At 43.3% G+C, this 21,652-nt stretch overlaps 1 protein-coding gene and 1 long non-coding RNA gene across 2 annotated transcripts in view; both read right to left on the bottom strand.

The window, feature by feature from the left end:
- BMP6 (bone morphogenetic protein 6) overlaps positions 1-13,725 on the bottom strand; it is a gene marked incomplete at its 5' end in the record, with an annotated part of 91,178 nt that extends 77,453 nt beyond the window's left edge. Inside the window, one exon of the mRNA XM_081873082.1 lies at positions 13,050-13,725. Within this exon, the coding sequence (XP_081729208.1) occupies positions 13,050-13,725 (676 nt within the window). The remainder of the gene's footprint in view (positions 1-13,049) is intronic.
- A 4,126-nt stretch (positions 13,726-17,851) lies between these two features.
- LOC309348144 lies at positions 17,852-21,549 on the bottom strand. The gene is made up of 2 exons (XR_014159233.1): positions 19,505-21,549; positions 17,852-19,276 (listed from the first exon to the last, which is right to left on the bottom strand). It is a non-coding gene; the product is annotated as an uncharacterized lncRNA (long non-coding RNA).
- Positions 21,550-21,652: the final 103 nt, after the last annotated feature.

Below are 21,652 nucleotides of genomic sequence, written 5' to 3' on the forward strand. Positions count from 1 at the left end.
TCTCCAAAGGAGCCCTTTTTTCTTCAGTCCAGCCCCCTTTCCACCAAGAGCCAACCAGTTCAACAGCACAAGGAAGACTGCAAGGAGAGGGGTTTGTTTGTTTGTTTGTTTGTTTTAAAAAAAAACCTCCCCTCTCCCTCTTACAACGCTGACGGAAATCCCTCCCATTAGCTATTAAGCATAGGAAGAATTAGCTGGGGCAATTAGAATAAGAAATATTCTAGGGAGCCAGTGTGGTGTAGTGGTTAAGAGCGGTAGACTCGTAATCTGGTGAAGCGGGTTCGCTTCCCCGCTCCTCCACATGCAGCTGCTGGGTGACCTTGGGCCAGTCACACTTCTTTGAAGTCTCTCAGCCCCACTCACCTCACAGAGTGTTTGTTGTGGGGAAGGAAGGGAAAGGAGAATTGTTAGCCGCTTTGAGACTCCTTTCAGTAGTGATAAAGCGGGATATCAAATCCAAATCCAAAGATCCACTATTTGACTATTGATTCAAAACCCTAAAATGTATTTTATATAATTGATTTTTTAATTTCTATTCTTTGTATATTATATTGTTGTTTTATTGCTATGGCCGATGGCTGATGCAAATAAAGATTCATTCATTCACAGGAAGAAGCTTAATAGCAGCACAGCCCCAATTATCATAAGAACACTGCAGAGGAGGTACAGTTTATCTAGCTCAGCAGGGAAAAGAGGACTTGGAGAGAAAGCGTGAGAAGTACCTCTGATCTTAATTTTTGGCCCCACTCACTGCTTGCAAATTACCTCCCTCCCTGCCTTTTCACCCTGCATAAAACATTCTCAGTTACACTAACATTTAGGGGGAAACTCTATATTACTGTGTATGTTATAGTTTTCATAAATGGATGTAACGTTTTGCCCACACTTGCTCTCTAGCTGGATGTGGGATTGGGGGCCTTGCCAACAAGTATGAACTGCAGAGACGAGCAATCCCTAAATTCAAGCGCTGTGCTGATGTGCCTCCAGCAATGTTCCCCCTGCCCCCAGTATCTCCATGCTAAAATATAAACATCCCAATATGCCTAAGAAGCCTTGCTCTGTATTCAATTAATCCTTGTTGCCTAATGGGAAAGGTGCCTTTGCTTCAAATAGACGTTATGTCACCCTTTCGCCGTTGGGTAAACAGAACATCTAACCTCTTTACAAGCAATACCCTCTAAGCAACCATAATATTGAAAATGACAAGATAAGTATTTTTTGTATATGCACCTGTGTGGGGCAGCTCGCTAAAAACATAAGTTTTTATGGCTGAGGATTTAAACGATGCAGCAACAGAAAACTGCAAATCATGATTCTTTAATAATGAAATGATTGAAGAATCTTAATTAATCTTTATTTTGTTTGCTTAAAAAGAATTGAAGGACTGACTCCTAACATGCTATGGCAACAAAAAAACCATCACCATGATAGCCTGGATGATTTTCACAGCTGCTCAATCTGTCTAGCATGTTGACTTGCTATATGGTGTTAAGAATTTGTGCATGCCAGACTCCCCTAAATTCCTGGGTCCAGTAGGTGTTAGAATTTAATCAAGATTTGGGGTGTTAAATTATATGCCAGACTTCTAATCCTTGAACCCAGCTTTCCATATTCAGGAGATCACCTGGGAGATGGGCCATTAAGAAAACAAAGGTTCTGTGCTGGATAACAAATGGGTGAGGCTCCTTCTCCAGCTCTGAGATAGTTAGAAATAAAGCCAGAGTTAAGAGCTGAGAGTTGACCCTGATGTGAGGGGAAGGGGGGAGTTGCAGGCTGGTAAAGACAGCAAGCTGAAAAGCCAGAGCCATGCCTGACTTCTCCTGGAATCCAAGGCTGTGGCTATGGGAGAAGCGAGACTCTCTTGGGGTTGTTGATGCTGTGAACCCCTCCATCATTGGCTCAGGTTGTATATATGTATCAATAAAGCATATAGTCTAAAGGTACCAAAGTGTCCGATGTGCCTCATTTCCAAAAGGAAATATGTAAGCACCTGGAGCTTTGCACTGCTCAGAGAAAGGGGTGGCTTGCAACAATATATTTGTCATCTGGCTGCTCCACATCAAGTGCATGCTTGGTAGCAAACTTGACTTTGCTGCTGTCTAATAAAATGCAATTCTAGAACTCTAAGGAATTCTAAAACGTTTGCATAAATAAATAAGTGTGAAGTATCGAATGTTCCAGTACATATATACTATAAACTAATGTTTGAAAAATCTAGAGGGAAACTGAGTTACTGATCGGCTGGGCATCAGTACACTACATAGAGCAGTCGCGTTAAATGTGAAGATTAGCATTCTTGCAAAGTCACTTAGTCACTATGTAATACATTATTTATTTTTGTTTTTAATCTCTGGCCCCAGCAATAGAAACAAGAGATTCTGATTTACTAATACTGTATGAGTTTTAAAAAAAGATATTGCTGCTTCTGGCAAACACTCTGGGAAACTACTCCTGGCCCTTTTGCACCAACTTGTGAACTTACAAGCACCATAAAAACTACTTTTGCATGACCACTTTAACAAAGACTGCATAAAGTGATCGTTCAAATATTTAGTACCAAGAACATGCTAAAGCACTTCACGAAGCCAGAAACACAAATTCACAAATTCATTAGACACCATATCACCATCTACGGTACGTAGGGGGTCTCCTTTTGATCTGCAATTTCAAAGCTACCCTGAAAACATCACCGACTTAAAAATAATAATAATACTGCAAGGACTTTCCTTTTTCCCAATTTCAATTCTTTCAATTTGGAGCAAAGCTGGGTGGTGGTAGTGGAACACATCAAAATGCAGTATTTCAAAAGAAATGACAGGATAGATACAGGATATGGGTTGTGGCTAGCATCATGTGTACTCTGCTTCTCAAACCAGCAGTGGGAGTGTACTGGGTACAGAGTAAACAGGAGTGTGTACACAGGCAGTTACACTAGACCCAAAGAGCTATGAACTAGCATGGTGTGTTAAAAGTATGTTGCTTAATTCAGACTTGTATTTCTTTGTAACATATGACTGATAAACTAAGTTCCATCACCATTCTGATTTATGGGTGGGGGGCAAAATATGGGCACCCTGAAATTTTGTCAGTTCCATGCGTATTTGGAATATTGGGGTGGGGTGGTCTTTACAAACAGGCCATGCTCTCTACCTTTTCAGACTAGGACAGATAAGCCTATCCTTGCCAAAAGCAGACTGCCTATTTAAGGCCCAATTCTCAGTTTCATGGCATATTGTTCTGCTTCTTTGTAAAGTTTCATTTTTTTAAGATAAGAACTGTAGTACACTACACTAGGAATAGTAGGGGGGAGAAGACAGAAGTGAAAGCAGCAATTAATTACATCTGGTTAAAGCCTAGTTCCTGTTAAAGAACTGAAATGCATCATTGAAGCTTGCAAGCTGGGTGCTAGTGAGAAGTTTCTGGTGTTGATTCGTATTTCCTGGTACTTTATCCATGACATGACATGATTCAGAATTCTTCTGCTGGCTGTCTCTCTCTCTCTTTCTCTCTTTCGGGAATTATACTTCTTCTTACGGAAGACCTTAAACCAACTCTGCACCAAGTCATCCACAACACAAACCTCCATGAGTCACTTATGTTACAATAATGGACTACAAAGAAAATAGATTCAAATCTCTTTCAGGTGATTATCTGCCCAGCACAAAGGCTTTAAAAAAAAAAAAAATAGTTTTCAGATAAATAAAAAGTTCAGAAAAGCAAAAGGTCCCCAAAAGTAAAATGCAAAATAAAAAAATGTAACAAAAAGAGCGGTCATAAACATATTGTCCAGCTTTCATATCTATCAAGGGTGTCAACAAACACCAGATTAATTACAGCGTGCTCCGATGTTCTGAAAAAGTAAGAGTCACATATTCCAAACATCCAACAAAACAGGTGGCAAGGATTGTTTTAATTGTTCTGCAGTGGCATATGAAGCAACGTCCCACCATGCAGATTGAAGTAAAGCCCAGCTCTTATTTGCCATGGGTGACTGGACATCTCTGAGCATGGCTTTAACTCACATGCACTTTAAACACGGAACACGAAGGCAAATTAACATACTATCTACCCTCATTCATATTCCTGGCTGCACAGCCCCAGGCAAGGGGCTGGTAACCAACTGCTGAGCAACAACCTGCAGTGCTCAGTGAAGTGGGAGGCCAGAAGATTATCTGAGGCGTACTTGCCTGGAGGCAGAGTCAGCATGCAAAGTCAGGTCCAGTCCTATGGTCAGGCAAACGGAAATCCAGGGGTCAGGGAATCCGAGGGTCAAGGGTCAAGACAAGCAGGAAGCAGCAAGGTAGGACTAGAAACTATAAGCATGGTTACTAGCATCTGGCTGCTGCTGCTGGAAGCTCTGCTTAAGAAGGCCGAAGCCAGCTGGTTCTCATCAGTGCCTTCTCTCCCGAAGGGTGATCAGCTGCACATGGAGTCACTCTGCCTTCTCCCCCTTCAGGCTGCTGTTCAGCAGGCGAAGCTGACTCCTGCCCCATGACAAATTGCTGCATTAGCAGCACTGAAGTGACCTCCCTGAGGTGCATGGAGGTCCTGGGCTGCCCAGTTTACAGAAGAGGTAAGACCATGTAGATGGCATTCTCAGTGGTGGCACCCAAGCTGTGGAATGCCCTCCCACCAGATGTCAAAGAAATAAAGAACTATCTGACTTTTAGAAGACATCTGAAGGCAACCCTGTTTAGGGAAGTTTTTTATGTTTGGTGCTTTTAATATTCTATTGGGAGCCGCCCAGAGTGGCTGAGGAAACCCAGCCAGAACGGTGGGGTATAAATAATAAATTATTATTGTTGTTGTTGTTGTTTGTTTCATAACCATCATGGTTAGTAGCCACTGTTAGCTTTATCCTCTAGGAAAGAATATCCTTCATTAAAGGATTTCCTTTATGAAAGATTCAGCCCTTTGAATCTTTCTACAATTCTTCCCCCAGTGAAGTTTCCTTCCCTACAGAATCTGAAATGGAGGATTGTGCCTTACATATAGATGCCTCCACCATCAGCAGAACTAGGTTAGGATACAATGAAACATCTTGCCTTCTTTTAGTGTGTAAATTTGGGGAGGGGTGGGGGGCTTAAGATTCCATATGGCAAAATGCAGTCTCTACTGTTTAGGTTCTTTTGAAGAAACTTATCCAATATAATTTAATGAAATTAATTAACCAGACTTCTTTTAAAATATGTCTTAGCAAAGTGTTCATTCTGGTTCCCATACTTCTGTTGCCAACTGGGAGTGTTTTGAAAATTGATGTAAACATATTGTTGGACTAGAACTGAAAACATGAAAAATGTTCAGCAGGGTATTTCAACAGCGCAATCATTAAAGAAACCATTTCCTGCATAGTTATCGTAGTTCTACTGCTTAGCTTAATGATCAACATCATTTATCAAAACATCTACACACACACACACACACACACACATATATATATATATATATATATATATATAAATCCACAATGAACTCAACATACCAAAATTCTCTCATGATCTCAGAATTTCATTGTGCATGCTGAAGTTCATTTTCATTATTCCCCCATCTCAAATGGCATAATATTTCAGTTCCAAAAATACTCTTCAAATGCCATCATCTTTTTTTAAAGGAACTATCAACATTTTAATCAAGCCTGCTTTAATACTTTATTCTTCTGTACTCATCTTTCTACTGCATTCCAGCTGTCAGTCAGTATTCCTTAGAGAAGAGAGAAAAGATAATTCTCATCCATTCTGCATTATTCTCTGAGATAAGAATCAGAATTGTGCAATGTACTTTCATCCAAGTTAAGCACATTCCCTATAGCTGGAAACAATTTTTATGGGCTTTCCCTCATTCTCTGTGTTAATGGACTACCAGAAGGATGAAGTGCATTTATAGCAAGACCATGTACCGGTACTTACACATACACAACCTAAACAACTCTGAAGTGCGTGCAGACTGTAGAGTCATTTGTGGTCCTGCACCACTTCACATTGACTAAGAGGGACAAGAATGCGATGAGAACACTCAGCGCATCCATGCTGTGTAGCCTAGAATTGCAGGAACAACAATGCCCAGTCCCCAACACTGCAGCTTAGAACTCAGCTACACAGCTGCAAATAAAACGTTTTAAGTGCAATATACAACGTGATGCTAGATGGCGATTGTGAGCCTTATGGAAAATTCCGTGTATTTTTAAAAACACTTTTTTTAAAAGTATTTTCAGACCGGTTTTTATATGTGTGTAGATTCCACCTGAGTCTTTACATCACCAATGGTTGCAAACATTCATTGCACTCATAGGAGACCATTACACCCAACTATCAAAGCACAATTCGTCTTTTGAAATCGCCTCACCAAAATGCCTACACACAACACAGGGTTCACCAAAGCTTTTCCCTAACCCATGGGCCCCAGATATTTCTGCTAATCTTAAAGTATTTGCTTCTGCACAACACAAGTTATTTGTGCTTCTGGTTTGGTTTTGTTTCACTTATCTGCAATATTTAAACTACCGTATTTTTTGCACCATAACACTCACTTTTTTCCTCCTAGAAAGTAAGGGGAAATGTCTGTGCGTGTTATGGAGGAGATGCCTACGGGTGGCATGCCTACGGATTTTCCTCCTCTAAAAACTACGTGCGTGTTATGGTCGGGTGCGTGTTATAGAGCGAAAAATACGGTAGTTCTAAGGGTTTAGCCACACTTCCTCTTGTCTTACTGCTTCTCCCCTCCGGGAAAACTGCTCTTCGATGCTCAATTGAAGCAAATGGCAACTCTGGTTTTCTCCTGCTAAAGAACACGTTTTCCCTAGAAAAGAAGCAGGCAAGGGAGAAACTGTTCAGACTCGTTATTGGAAAGCATGGGCCAAGCAGACATTGTGGACAAGCCCTAAGTAACTGCCACTTTTTTGGGGAGGGGGAGCAAGTAGTAAGCTATATTCTCTCTTTCCGATGATAAATAGTTGAAGAGGAAAATCAGCATGTTCTGTAAGGGCTTTAAGTACCTCCCTTTCCTAAATCAGAAAAGGGGCAGCTTTTTTATTTGATTACCGTACAGTTAATGTTTGAGTCTGCACCTAGCGATGCCTTTCATCAGCATATACACCAAGAAGCAACTCTCAAAGGATCAGAGGAATTGTGTGCATTTGGGAGGGGTATTTAGGGAACGAGTCGCTAACCTGCGTCCATCCATACACAGGAAAAGACAGACCCTGTTTTCCTAGACGGTATGTCAGACTTTAACCACACAAACTCACAGCCGCTGAAGTTTTTAGTGCTTTTAATATCCAACATAAATTAAGGGACTGGAAAGTATAAAATGCTCTGGAATATGCTGGCACGTGGCTTACCTAGGAAGATAGGACGTCTGGAAAGAGGTCATAATTTTGGTAGTAGAGAATGTGTTTTACATGCTGGAGGTATCAGGTTCAATTCCTGGCATGAAAAGGATTTGGGGCAGTATACCTACTTGAAACCTAGGGTGAGGAGAGACATGACTGGGCAAGATGGAACAGTGATCTGATATTGCAGTGGTACCTTGGTTCTCAAACTTAATCTGTTCCGGAAGTCTGTTCCAAAACCAAAGCGTTCGAAAACCAAGATGCGCTTTCCCATAGAAAGTAATGCAAACGGATTAATCCGTTCCAGACTTTTAAAAACAACCCCTAAAACAGCAGTTTAACATGAATTTTACTATCTAACGAAACCATTGATCCATAAAATGAAAGCAAGAATCAATGTACTGTACTATAAAATAAATAAGACAGTATTGTAGATGATAAAAATTAAAATTATTATTTTTTTCTTACCTGCACTGATGATAGTCATTATTTGGATGGGGGGCTTTTATCCATTTCCGCAGTCACACGATAAATCAGTCAGTAGCTGAACTGGGTTCCACACAGTCACAAAAACAAATTAACCGAAAAAGCCTCAAAAACGCAAAATAAATAGCAAGAACAAAAGCGCCAAACTTAATCCATTCCGGAAGTCCATTTGCCTTCCAAAATGTTCAAAAACCAAGGTGCAGCTTTCAATTGGCTGCAGGAGCTTCCTGCACTCAAATGGAAGTTGCGTTGGACGATCGGCTTCCGAAAAACGTTCGCAAACCGGAACACTTACTTGCGGGTTTTTGGTGTTTGGGAACCAAGGCATTTGATTACCAAGGCGTTTGAGAACCAAGGTACTACTGTATTGCACACACACATTCACACAAACATACACAGAGAAAGAGTCTCTGAGTGACTAGAAGTTTTGCAGGTCCCATAACATCCCTTAAGTTTTACTTCCTTTCAGTGAAAATTACTGAAGACTGCTGCAGTTTCTGTGATATAAGGTTTTTATTACACACATACACAACACACACACACAAACAGGGTAAGATAGAAGGGTCTCAGAGTTATCACTGCAACTGTTCCTGTTCCCCATAAGGTCTTTCTTTCAGACTCAGTTTCAAGACTGCATTGCTGTTGTTCTCTCACACACAGACCTTAATGACATCACCTCCAGCCAGGGAAGTGGGGGCAGGAAAAAGAAATGCCCCCTTCCAGAAGCATCTTCAGCTATTTTGTTTCTCTCTCTTTTTTTTTTTATATAAAAAAAAATTTATTAGTTTTCCAACAATTTAAACACTACAAACAACAAAGATAAAAAATATAACACAAACACATTAAACAAAACAAAACAAAAACAGTTTAAAACACATCAAACAATTTCAATATCTTATCTTTCATTCACTTATTTCAACGACCTCCTCACACCTCCCTTTTTGTATTCCACTTGTTAATTGTTTCAGCAATTCCTTTCCATCTTCCTCTGTTTTCTATCCTAGAATTATCTTAACACATTCTAACCTTATTTTTTCCTTTAATACTCTATTAATCTGTTTATATTTAATTCCTTATACAGTGGTGCCCCGCAAGACAAATGCCTTGCAAGACGGAAAACTCGCTAGACGAAAGGGTTTTCCGTTTTGGAGGTGCTTCGCAAAACGAATTTCCTATGGGCTTGCTTCGCAAGACGAAAATGTCTTGCGAGTTCCTGCGGGGTTTTTTCCCTCCCCCCCCCTTTCTAAGCCGCTAAGCCGCTTATCCGCTTATCCGCTAAGCTGCTAAAAGCCGCTAAACCGCTAATAGCGCTAATCCGCTAAGCCGTCAATGGGCTTGCTTCGCTAGACCAAAAAAACGCTAGACGAAGAGACTCGCGGAACGGATTCTTTTCGTCTTGCGAGGCACCACTGTAACATTTCTACTGAAGCCATATAACTTCATTCTAACATTTTTCTAACATTCATTAATTTTACAATATTTCTGTAAATAGTCTTTAAACTTTTTCCAGTCTTCTTCCACCGACTCTTCTCCCTGGTCTCGGATTCTGCCAGTCATTTCCGCCAGTTCCATATAGTCCATCAACTTCATCTGCCATTCTTCCCGGGTGGGTAAATCTTGTGTCTTCCAATACTTCGCAATGAGTATTCTTGTTGCTGTTGTTGCATACATAAAAAAAGTTCTATCCTTCTTTGACACCAATTGGCCGACCATGCCCAAGAGAAAGGCCTCTGGTTTCTTCAGGAAGGTATATTTGCAAACCTTTTTCATTTCGTTATAAATCATCTCCCAGAATGTCTTAATCCTTGGGCATGTCCACCAAAGGTGAAAGAATGTACCTTCCGTCTCTTTACATTTCCAAGATTTATTATCGGGCAAGTGATAAATTTTTGCAAGCTTGACTGGTGTCATGTACCACCTGTAAATCATTTTCATTAAATTCTCTCGTAAGGCATTACATGCCATAAATTTCATACCTGTGGTCCATAACTGTTCCCAGTCAGCCATCATAATGTTATGTCCAACATCTTGTGCCCATTTAATCATAGCAGATTTCACTGTTTCATCCTGAGTGTTCCATTTCAACAGCAAGTTATACATTCTTGACAAATTCTTGATTTTTGAATCTAACAATTCTGTTTCCAATTTTGATTTTTCCACTTGGAAACCAACTTTTTTGTCCAAATTGTATGCCTCCATTATTTGGTAATAATGGAGCCAATCTCGCACTTTATTTTTCAATTTTTCAAAACTCTGCAATTTTATTCTGTCTCCATCTTGTTCCAAAATTTCCCAATATTTGGGCCATTTGGCCTCCATATTGAGTTTTTTCTGTGCCTTCGCTTCCATTGGTGACAACCATCTTGGGGTTTTCTTTTCTAACAAATCCTTATATCTTATCCAAACATTAAATAATGCTTTTCTAACAATGTGATTTTTAAACGCTTTATGTGCTTTTACCTTATCGTACCACAAATATGCATGCCAGCCAAATGCATTATTGAAACCTTGTCTGGCAGCACACTGCATAACTAAATAGATGGCTAAGTATCGGTAAAAGCCAGTTCCACAACAAAAGAGAACACGTCCGACTGATATTAACCATTTTCTGCAGTCCTCTGCTGGCAAACACTAATATTACCATTAGAAAATCCAAGGGCTACCAGGCAGCGGCGAGGGGGCAAGAGGCGGAGCGTGCCCTCCCACGCGCCACAGTTCAGGGTAGGAGAGGGGCGGGGAAGCTGTTGCTTACTCTCCTCCTGCTCTCCGCAGCTGGGTCAGACACGCACCTCACCACAGCTGAGGATGGCTGAAATTAAGGTGAGAAAAGGTAAAGGACCCCTGGACGGTTAAGTCCAGTCAAAGGCAACTATGGCGTTGCGGCGCTCATCTCGCGTTCAGGCCGAGGGAGCCGGCGTTTGTCCACAGACAGATTTCTGAGTCATGTGGCCAGCAGGACTAAACTGCTTCTGGCACAATGGAACACTGTGACGGAAACCAGAGTGCATGGAAACACCATTTACCTTCCCGCCGCAGTGGTACCTATTTATCTACTTATGTACATTGATGTGCTTTCGAACTGCTAGGGTGGTAGGAGCTGGGTCAGAGCAACGGGAGCTCACCCCATCGTGGGTGTTCGAACCGCCAACCTTCTGATCAGCAAGCCCAAGTGAAATTAAGAGACATAGCTAACTTCAGTTCATTAATTTTAATGGGTTTACTCTGAGTACAACTGAATTGCATACCTCTCTAAGTGTTTCATTACTGCACAGGTGCCTATTCCAATAACAAGCCTTTGGGTTTGTTTTCAGTATTGGATGTGTATACATGCTCATGACCTAAATGTTTGAAGGAAACAGACCTCTGGTATCAGAGTCAGCTATCCTAAGCCAGCCAAAGACATATGGAAACAGTACCATGGTCAGTACCATATGTTCACGGAACCTGAACACAGCGTTGCAATAGGCATAGACAGCAATCTCTTCCAGATGACCTATTTATTGAGCATGCATTCAGATTTGTCTGCAAGGAGATGCAGTGTCAATCAACTGTTACACCATACTTTCCAGAGCATTTTCTCATCACTTTTCTTGCAAAAAGTTCGATTATTTTGGAAGCGTGTTTGTGGCGCAAGAGCACCAGATTCACTTTAATTGTGTAAGTTGATTCTGCTGGTATGTGACTGAATCCCATCCACAAAAGTAGTGAAAGCCTGGGGACAGTCAGTGGCTACTCCGGGTGACTAATGAGCAAGGGATGTGCAGCAATGAAACTGTGCAAATTACATATTCAAAGTCCTTATTAGCACAATCCTGAATTAACAAATGGCCAATTTAATGGTTGGACTTCACCCCCAAAGGAGCGCTCCTCCATTGTCTCCTAAAACAGATGGGTGCCAACTGAATTAACAATAGAACTTCACTGGATTGTAGAAGCACCCCCAATAGGTGTGATTTCATATGTCACAACCACTACTCCATCTAGCCCACAGCTTACTCTAGTCATCAGCAGGCCTCTTAAAGCCTTATGCAGAGATGTTCCTGGGCTTATGTGAATCTTCGATACCAGGGACTGAACCCAGGATCTTCTACATGCAAGTAAATTCCCAATGTATGGAATCAGGAAACTTTTGAGGTATTCAAAATATTTGTTTATGTCCCATACAGCTAAAAGCTCCTCTGATATGAGAGGAGGCTTTAATCCAGGCATAGGCAAACTCGGCCCTCCAGATTTTTTGAAACTACAATTCCCATCATCCCGGACCACTGGTCCTGTTAGCTAGGGATGATGGGAGTTGTAGTCCCAAAAACATATGGAGGACCTAGTTTGCCTATGCCTGCTTTAATCAATTAATATTGATTGTACAGATGGAGAGGTGAAAGGCTCCTGCTTTTGAGTGGTCCATTCATAACTACCAAATTAGCTGTTTGGCCTGCACACCCAAATGTGCTTTTTAGACACTTCCACCATCCCAAGAGGTGGGTACACACACAGAGAGACACACATCTACATAAATAGGTACATACATACATGCAGAGAAGCTGGCAATAATTCAGTAAATGGGTGTAGCCAGGGGGGGCAGTTGCCCCCCCCCACATCAAGTAAATAAATAAAGAAAACCTTAACTAAAAGTAAAAATCGTAGAAAGATTTTTACAGGTTTTTCTGAGCACCTGGGGCCAAAAGAAAAGTAATTTAAAGCAACTCTTGTTGAGACATTTCATTCCGAACCTGCCAGACAGAGGATGATGACAGATGGGTGTCCTGTTCCCCACCCACCTCCCCACTCCACATAAATCCTGGCTGCACCCATGCTCCAGTAGGATCGCTTCTCGGGCTTCGTATGCACCTGCCAACTTCATAAAACGGCATCATGCAAATCATGTCATCTGAACGCAACTCAACTATGCGACTTAAGATTTCGGAGCTCATTTAGCACGTGAAATTGGCGAGGGGCGGTTGCAAGTGGGTGGCACTTTTTGGGCGCGACGATAAACCGAGATTGCAACTTTCCAAGAAAACGAGAGAGAGAGAGAGAGAGGGAGGGAGAGAGGAGAGAAGCAAGGCGGGGGTAGCTAGAGTAAGCGAGAACCATAAATGCACCCCACCCCACCCCACGCGCGCACTTCTTCTTTGCACGACAAGTTTCTAGCGCGCGCGCCACACGCGGCCAGGTGTTAACGAGGGCTCCGCAAAGGCTCCACCCCTTTCCCCCTCCTCCTCCTCCTCACACTCACCCAGGTTGACGAAGCTCATGACCATGTCCGCGTCACTGAGGAAGGCGCTATCCTGCGAGGTGGCCAAGGCTGGGGAGCCGCCGGAGGATCCCGGGTGGTGACTGAGGAGCGTTTTCCGCTGCAGCGGCTGCGCCGTCGGGGGTTCCCGGCCGCTGGTGCGCTGCTGCTGCTGCTGCTGCTGCTGTTCCTGCTGCGTCCCCTCTTGGCCCTCCTCCTCGCTGGACAGGGTATTGTACAGATCCAGCATGAAGAGCGGCGCCGAGTTCAGCCTGCCCGGAGGGGGCGCTAACTGCTGCTGCCTCCGCTGGTGGTGCGTCGGCGGCAGGGGCGCCGCTCCTTGCTCGTCCTGCCGCGCCAAGCCGTGCGCCGGCCGGGGCCGGTGCGGCAAGCCCAGCACGGAGAGGATTTCCTTCTGCATCTCCCGCTTTTCGTGAGACTTGAGGCGCCGGTAGAGGAAGCCCGCCGCCGGGGACGACGACGAGGACGACGAGGAGGAGGTGGAGACTGGCGCCTGGGGCTGCTGCTCTTGGCTTCTGCTGGCGCCCTCGCCGCCGCCGCCGCCGCCCACCAGCAGCGCCCCCGCGACGGGCGGCAGAGGCAGCGCAGGCGGCGGCCAGCAGCAGCCGCTACTGCACACCAGCGCCCACCACCAAAGCCAGCGCAGCCTCGGAGGCATCGCTCCGCGCCTCGCCTAACCTGCTCGCAAGCGCTTCTCGAGCGCGCCCTGAGTCTCCTCGCTTGATCTACCCCCCTCGGGGGCTTAATTCATTGAAAGGGGACGGGGAGGGTTGGGAGACTCCTTTAGAGTCGTTAACCTCATTCCTCGCCCTGGTCAGGTGCGAATTCCCCTCAATATAAAGGCTCGCGGAGGTTCCGCGCCCGCCCAGCGGGTCTCAGTTTCGCCCGGCGTCTATTTTTTTTTTTTTTTGCCTCCTCAGCCGGCCGTTTGCTTGCGCGTCGACGAGCAAAGTGAGAATGGAAAGCAGCGCAGGGGGGAGAAAGAGCAAGCCGCCTCGCCCCCGTTTCCCAGAGAAATTCCCTCGCAATTCGGGCAAGGAAAAGAAGGTGCGCTTCTTGACAGGGGTGGGAAGGACCCAAGAAGAGGGACCCCAACCTAAAATGCCGAAAGTAAAAAAAAATAATAAATGGGGAAAAGAAGCGTTCCTCTCACGTCCTCGCTTTCTCCCCAGGAATCAAATTCCTTGCAAAAAATAATAATAATTGAAAAGCAAAGCAGCCCAATTCCCAGCCGGGTTCCCTGTCAAATTCGCCTCGCGCGAAAGCCTGAGGGCGCTTTGCAAGGCAATCCCAATTGCGCGCGCTCTCCTCTCGCCAGCTCGGGCAGCCTCGAGTCACTCATGTGAGCGGCGGCAAGTTGCTCTTGCAGGTACCACGACCCAGCCGAGGGAAGCGCCCGCCTCCTCCTCGCGTTGATGGGCAGCGGAGGCGACGATTAAAGAGGCTCGGGGTCCCTGTCTGTCATGGGCGAAGCCTCTCCTCCCCGGGAGGGGGCGGTCCCTCCCGCAAACCCCAGAGCTCGACTTCTCTGCTCGTTTCCCAGAATAAGATATAGGCGGATAAGGATTAAAACAGAGAAAGGACATTGCCGGAATGGAAACATGCATGTGCAAAGGACGAGGGAGGAATGCATTTGGTTTCGTGGCTGACCCCGAGCTAAAGAATTAGATTGGTTCTCAAGCGTTTGACGCGGGCGGGGAGAGTCCCTTCCAGGATAAAATCCAGATGTTTTGGACCATGCGTTTCCTATCATACCTGACTATAGGCTGTTGTTTGAAACATCTGGAGGGCACCAGCTTGGAGAAAGCTGCAATAAAATAATGCCTTCGACGGAACGTAGGCGAGAGGGTTTTTATTTTATTTTTTCCTAGCGAGGTTTCTGCAGGGTATTAAAGTTTGTTAATGTTTCTTATGGTGAAAGAGAAAAAAAGGAAGCAGTGGAGGGGAAAGATCAGGGAGGCAAAAGGAGAGAGATAATTTGGAACAGAAGTTAAGTTCTGTGTAGGAATTGGTACCATCCCATTCTTGAAGCACAGGCTAATTCTGTGCATGCTTTCCTTTTGTGTACCTCCCTATTCAGTATAATGGCTTAGTTCTGAAGAAGCACATGTGGTATTGGCCTAAAATCCGTTAGGCGAACTCCACTGAACAACTCTGTGCAGACTTCCGGATTTCAAAGAGCTATTTAAAGCAAAAAAAAAACCCTCTTCTACTGTAGGTGTGGCCATGGAAGCCTCATTCCTTAAACCTAGGAACATAGTGCCGAAGGATACAATCAGGTGCACTAGCACGGGTTTCTGTAATGGCCTCAAAGAAGGCAGGCACATCTCAGCTACATGCACACCTATGCTTACAGTGTGTCTAATCTAAGGTTCACAAGCAAGTAAAGGGCATTTGGGAGCTTGGAACATTACCTAGAGTAGGTATTTCCAACCTTTTCAGAACCCACTTTTAATCAAAACAAGCATTTGGGGACCAATTTATTAATATTTTGCTATATATCTGCATGGTCAAATATATATTTTACTATGTATTTGTACTCTTGAAGCGACCCACCTTGGATCAGGCCACGACCTGCTAGTGGGTCCCACCACCAGCTGAAGACCAGTACTCTAGCAAATATGCAAGGTGGACTTAGAATAGCAGCATGGTCCTCTTCATCTCCAGATCATCAGAAGGAAGCCTCCTTGTAACGGCACATACAGTAATATAATTTATACCCTATCCATGTGTGCTTATGCCCGTGACTTTTCTGTTATGAAATGAGGGCATATGGAAACCCACCTAGAAACTATTTAGATCAGCAGCCATTCTAACCTTATTTGCTTGGCCTTGTGTTTCAGAATGAAGATGTCCACCACATTACAGGCTCAGTCGTCATATCCATTATCAGTTCTTTTCCTGTTATTCCACAGGATAGTAGCTCTTCTTCTTCTTCTTAGCTCTTCTTCTTCTTCTTCTTCTTCTTCTTCTTCTTCTTCTTCTTCTTCTTCTTCTTCAAGCAGGTGCCAAGTATAGATATTAAGTTTTAACACCACCCTGAGCTCCTTTGGTAGGAAAAGCGGGACATAAACTTTTTTAAAAAAACAAACCACTGATGTAAATTAACAAGGTTCTGTAACAAATTCTACCCTTTCTAAAGAAAGAAACCACAAAAAAACCACCCTAATATAAAACACCTCCTATCTAAGAAGACCAAAGGCACTTTTCACTAGAGAACTGCGTTAGAAATTGTTCCGAAGTCTTGCTTTCACGAAATCTGATCACACTAATTCCATGGAAGCCAGAGAGTTTCACAGGGGTGGGGAACCTGTTGCCCCCCCCCCCCGATACTACTGGACTACAACTCCGATTATCCTCAGCCATAGACTGTGCTGGCTGGGACTAATAGAACTGGAGTCAAGCAACATCTCGAAGGCCACAGATTCCCCCACCCTTCGTTTAGGATATGAACTTGTCTTCATCCACCATTCTTCCTATCCCCTGATACCGTATCAGCTGAGCTAAACACTTATCTGGATCAAGATAGATTCTATTTAAATAAAAAGCTTGATAATCACAACTTGAAAAATTCTCTCATCCTTTTTAACAGCGAGTTTAACCTCCCACCCTATGCCATACTTTGTACAAAGGTTCTTACTTGAAGCTGCTTTGGAGTGAATAACTTAGGGAATGCAGCTTTTCAGAATAAATTCTCTTAAGACCAGTGGGTCTTGTTTAGAATTGTCCATTGCAAACAGGGTAACTAACCAGCTGCAACAGATGAAGGCTGCTGGATTTTTAAAGCAGGGGTGGAAAAAAACTGTGGCCCTCCAGATGGTGGACTCAGACTCCCATAAGTACTAGCAAGCATGGTCAGGAATTAAGGAGAGTTGCCACCCAAAGCAGAATCTGGGAGGGCCCTTAAGTTCACCATCCCAAAATGTGCAGCGATGGGACGTTCAACATAGCTGCTTCACAGCATAGTGCTACAAGAGAGAAGTTGCACCTGCTGAAATTCCCTCCTCATCTATACAGCTATCAAAAGGCAGAGAAGCCCTGTCCTCCTTCACACGTGGCCGTCCTAACTTTCCAGATCAGTACACTGGCTTACATTGGGGCGATGACTATGTTTTTTTTAAAAAATGGATCTGTATGGATCTTAAGGATTCAAGTCCATTTGAAAAGGGGTCACAAGAATGGGTACCCTTGCTGGCTGCCAAGCATGTACAGTGGTACCTCGGGTTAAGTACTTAATTCGTTCCAGAGGTCCATTCTTAACCTGAAACTGTTCTTAACCTGAAGCACCACTTTAGCTAATGGGGCCTCCCACTGCCGCCACGCCGCCAAAGCACGATTTCTGTTCTCATCCTGAGGTAAAGTTCTCAACCTGAAGCACTGTTTCTGGGTTAGCGGAGTCTGTAACCTGAAGCATATGTAACCTGAAGCGTATGTAACCTGAGGTACCACTGTAATGGAAAAGAAGTTCACAAATGATCAGATACAAGTTTATATACTACAATGTGTTTCCTCCTCCTTTCCACGACTTATTTATGGAGGCCTTCAAACCGAAAACAACGTATCTTATTTCACAAGGAGAGTGGTTAACAGGAAGTATAATAACCTGTGAGTAACTTTAACAGGAAGTCCATGAACTTAGAACAGGGTTGTTGTAGTTTTTTATAAACTAAGCAGTTAATCTTTGTTCATTCCAAAAGATCCTTTAAGATAACAGGCATAGTGGCTTTTTGTTTTGCCTGACAAACAATCCAAGCTATAAAAAAAAAGGGAGAGTGGGTTGCCTATTAAATTTTACATGTTTTAATAAAAACAATACTACTTAGAGCACTACATAATTAAGTGCTGCAAAAAAACCACCACACAGCCCAGCGTATTATTCAGCGTTTTTACAACCATACAAAGGCACAGCACTGTTATAGCTCCCGTGTTACAGATGGGAAAAGGCCAGCACTGAGCCTGGGAAACACGGGCTTGTCTAAGGCAAACCGAAACATTATGGCTCAGACAAGATTCTCTCTCTCCACCTATAAAAACAGAATTCTTTTTAATGTGTTCACCTTTAAGGTAGGGATGGGGAACCATGGGCGTAGCCACGATTTATATGGGGGGGGGGGCAGGCTTTATGTTAGGGTGTGAAACCTCAGTTAACTATTTTTACTGATTTTTATTGATGGGCAGCTACACCCATGTGAGGAACATATGGTCCTCCAGATGTTGCTGGACTACAATTCCCACCATGCATAGCAATGCACGCTAAGGCTGATGGGAGTTGGAGTCCAACCATGTCTGGAGAGCTGCACAGCTACCCCATCCCCGTTTAAACGTAAAGTGTTTTCACCATTGCAGGACATTAGTAAAGGAAGAGGGAGGAATGTACAGAAACCTCTTCATCTTACTATCTTCCCTCCTATCATCTGCAGGGAACCCAGAGGGATTTTCAGGAGGTCTCCACTGATGCAAAGTTGACACAATAGTCCTTAAAAAAAATCATGTTGTGACAGCATTCCTTAGAGATCAGCTATAGAAGAAACAGGGGCTGTAAAATATATAGGTTATAACATATTAGCATAACTAAAAATTAATTGCTACAGGTGAGGTCCCACAACAAAACACCGCAAAGGGTAAGATTCTTTCTCTTCTCCCTCTCTCTACCCATACTTTCTGGTTCTACAGCCTAAGTCACTCCTAGGGTTGACCTGGGAATGTTAACTTTGCTGTTGTCTTTTTACTCTGAAGCCAATGAGATGTCTCTGGGGAAGAACACAAAACTTCCTCTAAGCTTATGGTACTCAGGCTTACACGACGGCATCTGGGGCAAAAACTGTGGGACTGTGGTAGGAAAGCTGTTCCACATAATATAGCTGATCATTTGAGGGGGGGTTCAAATGCAGTGCACCCCTCTTCTTAGCCAGCTCCTCATTCCTTAGGTCATTCAGTCTTCCTTCCTTAACTCCCCCCCCTTCCTCCTGGCTGAAAGCTGCCACTGGAATTCATGCCTGCACACCTCTTTGACCCAGTTCCCCTCCCAAGCTGTCAAGGGGGATGGAAGTGTCACCATGAGCACAAGGGGATTTGGAAACCGAGCTCTGCGAATATATGCTTGATAATCTGCACCCCAAAGGGCCAGTTCTTTATTTTATTTACAGGGATGCATATCATTCGTTTAACTGCAAGCATTTACAAGCGGTTTACGTAAAATACAGTGGTACCTCAGGTTACATACGCTTCAGGTTACATACGCTTCAGGTTACAGACTCCGCTAACCCAGAAATAGTGCTTCAGTTTAAGAACTTTGCTTCAGGATGGGAACAGAAATCTTGCTCCGGCGGCGCGGCAGCAGTGGGAGGCCCCTTTCAGGTTAAGAACAGTTTCAGGTTAAGAACGGACATCTGGAATAAATTAAGTACTTAACCCGAGGTACCACTGTAAAACCATACAGAATAAAACCATCATATAACCAAACAGAAACCCGAACGCTACCTTAAAATGGCTGGCGGAGTAAGATAATTTTTGCCATGCTCCTGAAGTTCAGCTTGAAGAACGCCTGTCTAATTTCAGTTGGGAGGGAGTTCCACAGACTTCGGCCCGCAACACTGTATGCATGTCTTCTTCCACTACCAATTGCCTCGGGCTAAATGCTGTACTCCAGCCAAATGACTACTTAGCCAGTGAAGAATGGGCCCTGGATCCTGCTCTCTGATGTCCAAGTTCCATGGCATCATGGGGGCAGGTTACATGTCTCCAGGCGGTTTGCTGGATTTTTCCAACCAATGTATTGCAGACCTCAAGGAAGTCACACACATAAGTTGGGGCACCTTCTCCCAGCTTTCTCCCTCGTCCCCATTTAGCTGGGCACCCTTCAAATTTGCATGGAGCATACTCATTTATTAAGAGGCAGAACAATATTTACTTAGAGGCAAACCAATATATCTTCAGCCAGACCTTATTTACACTTGCACATTTGGAGAAGTATGACCCTGGGGAGTCAGAGCTCAATATTGCAATGTTTCCATTTGGATTCAGGTCATGTTACTTTAATTAAAACAAAAACAAAAACAAAAACCTCTGGATGCTCTACAACTGTCAAGGAACTGATGAGAGGAAATTTGAATTTATACGTACATATATGTAAAACGAACATTTTTCCATTTGAAATTTTAAAGGTTTTTTTTTAAAGGGTACAGAAAATTATTCCTTGCTGAACAAAACGTAAAGGTGTTCCATGAGGTCTCAGGCTACAGAATTAAAACACCAATACTATTAAAAGAATGTTTCACCTCCTAATATTTGCTCTCTCTCACTCTCAAACTTTCCTTTCACTGTCCTGTCTTAGAATGTTATGAATGCAGAATACAGAATATCATATTTTCCTACTCATGGAGGACATCTGGTGGTGAACCAGAGTTAGCTTTCTAGAAATTATTCCATACAGGAAAAATGGCAAGTTTGCTTTTTGAATTAGCTCCTTTAAATTCTTGCCCTAAAGCCAAGGTACTGTCTGTGCTAGTACTCAGAAGGTGTGTCACCTCTTTGTCAGTGATGTACTGTAAATACACTCATGAAATCATCACCAGAGGAATTTAAGATATAAAAGCATTTATCAGGGAGAAAAAAACTAAAACACTGCACTTAAATGTATAATTTATCTGTCACCTTATAAGCTCATCTTTCCTCCAAACAGCTCAGGGTGGTATAATTGAAGTTATTTCATCTACATAAGAACCCAATGATGCAGGGTTGTATTGCAAAAATGTCTTTTTCAAGACCACCTAGTGTCGTTATTGCCTCAGGATTTCAATCTGGCCTTTTGAATGCATAGCCAAACTCTGTTCCCTATCACGAAGATTTCCTCTGGCAGCTTTAATGAGTAGGACAAAGGTTCCCAAACTGTGGTCCATGGACCACCAGTGGACAGCAAACTTCATCCAGGTGACCCACAGCAAGCCCATATTATATAGCCGTTTTGATTTTTAATTGTATTTTTATTGCTTCTTTTATTTCTTAGGCTGTATTTTATTACATTACCATTTGAACTCTATGGAATTCAGTAATTGCAACAGACTTATTCCAATAGAATGGAATTTTCCCCATGGAATAAGACAAAATAATACATTGGAAGAAATAAAAGAATCAAGGAAAACACAATGAAAAAACATACAGCATATAGCATTGAATACTCCAAGTCCAACAAGAGGCAGAAAAATATTTTAAGTGGCCCACCAAAACCTTCAGCAATTTTCAAGTTGGGTAGGCCGGGTCTAGGGCTGAATCTACACATATATTAAAAAACGCTGTGAAAATGCTTTACACCCCCCCCCCCATATATCTAATCTATCTATCTAAGCCCACCTGCGCCATCTAGTGACTCATTTGTATAATGCACTTAAAACACACTTAAAACGTTATCTTTGCAGCTGTATAGCTGAGTCCTAGGTCCTACGTAATTAAAGTTGTATAACTCATTCCTGGCCCACATAACACATACTTGCTGGCATGTACAGCACTGTGGTGGACCCAAGTGCACATGTCAAGGCCTTGTGTTTGCATGCTCTTCAACCACTTTAATACAAGGGGAAGCAGCTACC

Source organism: Podarcis erhardii (genome assembly GCF_964252035.2).
Source record: "Podarcis erhardii genome assembly, chromosome: 8".
In the NCBI taxonomy this organism is placed as follows: Eukaryota; Metazoa; Chordata; class Lepidosauria; order Squamata; family Lacertidae; genus Podarcis; species Podarcis erhardii.